This window comes from Hydra vulgaris, chromosome 13 (assembly GCF_038396675.1).
Source record: "Hydra vulgaris chromosome 13, alternate assembly HydraT2T_AEP".
Taxonomy (NCBI): domain Eukaryota; kingdom Metazoa; phylum Cnidaria; class Hydrozoa; order Anthoathecata; family Hydridae; genus Hydra; species Hydra vulgaris.
Window position 1 is genome coordinate 33,355,001 of NC_088932.1, and position 4,651 is coordinate 33,359,651.

Sequence of the window (4,651 nt, forward strand, 5' to 3'; positions counted from 1 at the left end):
TGTTGGTGATGAGTTTACAAGAAAGCCTCCAAAGTTTGAAAGGTTCATTAGACCTATGGTTAGTTATAAGTTATTTCTGTTTTTTCCTATAACAGTGTTAAGATGCTGAAGTTTTTTTATTTGCAGTTAAGTAGTGTTTCAAGAACTTTTTATAATTGTAGTTAATAAAAAATGCTTAACTATTTATTATTATTAGGGTTTACGTTTCAAGAAAGCCCATGTGACACATCCTGAGGTGATTTAAAATAAATAAAACTCATCATCCTGATGAGTTTTATTTATTTTATTTTTATATTTCATGTATGGCTTGTATTTTTTTGTTTGGGTTTGCAGCAATAAAACAAATTACTTGAATGATTGCTTTTTTCAAAATTTTTTATTAGTTAAAAGCAACGTTTTGTTTGCCTATTATTGGTGTTAAAAAAAATCCCCAATCCCCAATGTACACATCACTTGGTGTGATAACAAAAGGAACAGTTATTGAGGTTAACATTTTTGCTCTCTAGTTTCAATCACTAATTTTATAATGTTATTTTGTAGTCATTAATTTTTATGGTTATTTATAGCTTTAAAATTTTTTTCCATTTAGGTCAATGTTAGTGAGTTGGGGTTAGTAACGCAAGGTGGCAAAGTTGTCTGGGGTAAGTGAATCTGTTACAGTAAAATCAGAGCATTTAGTTAGCTCTTTTCAAGATTTAATATACTATAATGATTAAAAAAGATATTCTATAAGTGATTCCATATCAACAGTTTGACTGTATTTCAAATTTTAACTCTATTTTAAATGAATAAAATAAAAGGTGTGTTATATAGTGTATGGGAGAACTATCAGCTCTTACAATAATAGCTTATTTTGATCTCCTTAAATCAACTCTGGTTGATTAAATTTGATTGGCAAGACTTCCAAGTCAAACTTGTATAATAATAATTAAAAATAAAGGAGTATGTCCTCCTTTGATGTCATTTGGCCCATATCCATGCCAAACCAATTGTATTTAGATTCTTACACCAATGTATTATCTATCAAAAAATCTAAGCCTGATCAGCTTGGCTTTTTAGTTATCTAATAATTTTGAAAATATTAGTATAAAAAAAATTAAATATATATATATATATATATATATATATATATATATATATATATATATATATATATATATATATATATATTAAGGTGTGTCATAAAAGAAGATTTTTTGAAAATGTCTGATGATACCTAAATGGGTTCTATGTTATAAATTAATACAAAATTTAAAAAAATTTTAGGAGTCGCTCAAGACCCGTAAACATTAGACAGGTCCCTATTATTTTGAAAAAAAAGTTTTTTAAAAGCATATCATGTTGGGTCTCAAAAGAAGTGCAATTTTATAAAAATTTCAAAAATATTTATTTTATAAAGATTACTAGTTAAAATTTGGCTTAAAAACTATCGTTTTTTAACAAAAAATAAAAAAGTACATATTTTCATAGTTTTTTTAAATAAACTCTTTGAATTTGTGTTTCCATAATTTTTTTTGGAAATTTTTATAAAATTTCACTTCTTTTGAGACCAAATAATAAATTGTTTTATACATTTTTGATAGTTTTTTTATGATTTTATGAATTGCTTAAATTATCTCCCAAATAAAATTCACTATTTAATAAAAATATTGATCTATAGTGGTTTGCATTATTATTAAATATTGTGCAACATATAAAATTGAAACAACGTTTACCAACTATAAATGGTAATGAGATGTCATTTATATATAGTTCATCTTCATCTCCTTGAAACACCTTTGCATATAAACAAAATGGATGATATAAAACAAAATGGATGATATAAAAACTTTGCAGTAGAATCATTAAGACAGATTTTACATAATTCATTTAACTAAATATTTAAATGTTACTTTCTCTGCGTTTTTAATCAAGATATACTCATTGGTGTTTGGACAAATAGTTTTGTTACAAGTTGAACAATTAAATTGAATTGTCTGAAAATCTATTGAAAAAACAGCTTAACGTATTGCATTCTGTAAAAGAGTACTGAAAGTTAATGAATAATTTGGTTTAAATCTCATAACAAATAGAATCCATGTAGTTTTTACTCTCTCCTATTCACAAATTTCAATAAGAAAATGTATATCAAGTATGTGATTATATATTTACACTTACGTTTATCTATTTTATATAATACACTTATGATATTTTTCAGTAATAAAGATGAACAGCAAATAGTCAATAAAAAACAATCAATTGTGCAAGTTTTTTGAATGATAATATATTGGTATAATTGATACAATGAAAAATAATCTGTATCTATTTTAAAATCATCTTTATTCAACAAAATGCAACCACATCATTTCGGTAAATGCATTGAAAACAATCTAAAGTTCAATTCGTTAATTATTCTTGCAGAAATTTTTTTTCAATAGTGAAATACTTAATTCAGAATTAATTATGTTCAGTCGGTTTGTGTGATTGCGCATCACACAAACCGACTGTATTAAGTTATCCAAAGAAGTGAGTAATAAAAAAAACACCAAATGTTTTAAATTGGTGTAATAAACATAGTTTTGAGAATACAATGATCTTTAGTCTATAAAAAACAAAGTTAACATTTCTTTCGAGTTATTGCTTACTTAATCTCTCTTTGTTGCAAAAGTTCAATGGCTTTTTTTCAATAGTAAGTTAAGTATTGAATAGGGTGATAGTTAAGTATTGAATAGGGTGCAATGATTTTTTTGAAATCATTTAGCTTTGGTGTGCAAAAGTTGTTAATATCTGAAATACTCTAGAAAAATATCAATGTTTTTGAAAATTATCTTGAAGTGTGCCCTTTGACAATTTAAAGGATCCCTAATATTATAAAAAAAATAGTTGTTGGGTCTCAAATATCATGTTAGGTCTAAAATGAAGCAAAATTATGTGAAAAATTTGAAAAATAATTATTATTTTATAAAAAAAAAAAATTATTATTAGAAAAAAAACTTGCTAAAATGCACCTTTTCATTTTAGTTGAAAGATCTCGTTTGTTATGCAGTAAATTCAAAAGCTATATTTTTGAATGATTATTCATTTTTAATACTTTTATAAAATTTCTCTTCATTTGAGACCCAACATGACATACTTTCAAAAAAAAATTTTGTTGTAATATTAGGGACCTGTTAAATTTTTAAAGGTCTTGGGGCACCTCAAGATAATTTTCTAGATCATCTGAATTTTTCCAGTGTAATTCTGATATAAATGGACAACTTTAGCACACCCAGGCTAAATTAAATCTAAAAACAATTAAAATTAAACGCTCACTAGTATTAAGGGTTCGTCTAGTATTAAGGGTTCGTCCATAAATTACGTCGCACTCAAAGGGGGAGGGGGTTAGTGGTTTTGTGACGGTTCATACTAAACTTGCTATTAAAGTGTTACGATTTTGTGACGAGGGGGTGGGAAGGTCGAAAACGGTCTAAAATTGCGTGACGTAATTTATGGACAATCCCTAAGCACACTATTATAAACGCACTACCAAGCAAACATTCTATAGCGGATTTTCAGTTAATCTATATAGGCATTTTGAGCTGTAGTTTTGCTCATCGGTTACTTAGTGGACTATTAGTGGCAGCTGCCCAAAGCGGCTACTCGATGACTAGCCACTAATAAAATGTCGGAAAATTATCAGCTTGCCATTTATAGCGGCTTCCAATAATGTTCCACTAAGTAACCGATGAGTAAACTCCAATGAACTGCTAAAAAATTGTCTATATAGGTCCACTGCAAATCCACTAAAACAATTAACATTTACAAAATTTAATATGATATTTAAGACTTATTTTAAAAAATGAAAACCAAAACATTTTACAAACAGTATTTTATTAATTTCAATATTATTATATTTATATAATATGTGTAAACTGTTAATTTATTTTTATATAAATTAAAGGTTTTAAGACACTTTAGTTAAGGATGCACTTTTTTTTTTAAATACAATTTAATTAAATAAAGTTTACTAGTTAGATTTATATGATGTAAATTTTCTTAAAAATTACTTTTGAAAAAATATTGAATATATCTGTCTATTGTGCAGGGAAATATGCGCAGGTTACCAATAACCCTGAAAATGACGGTTGCATCAATGCGGTTCTACTTGTGTAACATTCACGTTTCTGCAGCTCATATATCGGGAGAACGAAAATTGATCAAGGATTAATATAAAGAAACGTAAGAGAGTGAAAAGTTCCTTTTGGCTAAATTAATTTTGGAATACAATGTGCCGTTCACCTCATGAGTTTTCATGCAAGAAAATTTCTAATTATGACTGAAAAAACATAAAAAGCTATAGTTAATTTTTTATTATGCGTTTTACGTATAATATTGGGTTAATATTGTAGAATTTTGACTGTACACTAATTGAAGTCTTTAATTTCAAAAATTAATAATAGAAACACCAAGAAGCCATTCTAAAAATATATTTTTTGAAAGCGTCATATAAAAACTGTATACTTTTTGACATAGTATTATGAACCATAGCGTCATCTATATATAAATTAATAAATATATATCTTTTTCGAGCCATAACTTTTAGTGTTTATATTCAGCGATTTTAATGATGCCTTTAGAATTGTTATGGCCCCATGTAATATTTCTCTTTTGAAGGTGGCTTGTAGGAATAATT

The 4,651-nt window shown here is 26.5% G+C and overlaps 1 protein-coding gene across 1 annotated transcript in view; it reads left to right on the plus strand.

Moving 5' to 3' along the window:
* LOC100213141 (ribosome biogenesis protein NSA2 homolog) overlaps positions 1-4,380 on the plus strand; it is a 24,942-nt gene extending 20,562 nt beyond the window's left edge. The window contains exons 6-10 of the mRNA XM_065816342.1: positions 1-58; positions 197-235; positions 384-485; positions 590-641; positions 4,064-4,380. The exon at positions 1-58 is cut by the window's left edge and continues 37 nt beyond it. Of these exons, the coding sequence (XP_065672414.1) occupies positions 1-58; positions 197-235; positions 384-485; positions 590-641; positions 4,064-4,131 (319 nt within the window). The 3' untranslated portion in view covers positions 4,132-4,380. The remainder of the gene's footprint in view (positions 59-196; positions 236-383; positions 486-589; positions 642-4,063) is intronic.
* The last annotated feature ends 271 nt before the right edge of the window (positions 4,381-4,651 follow it).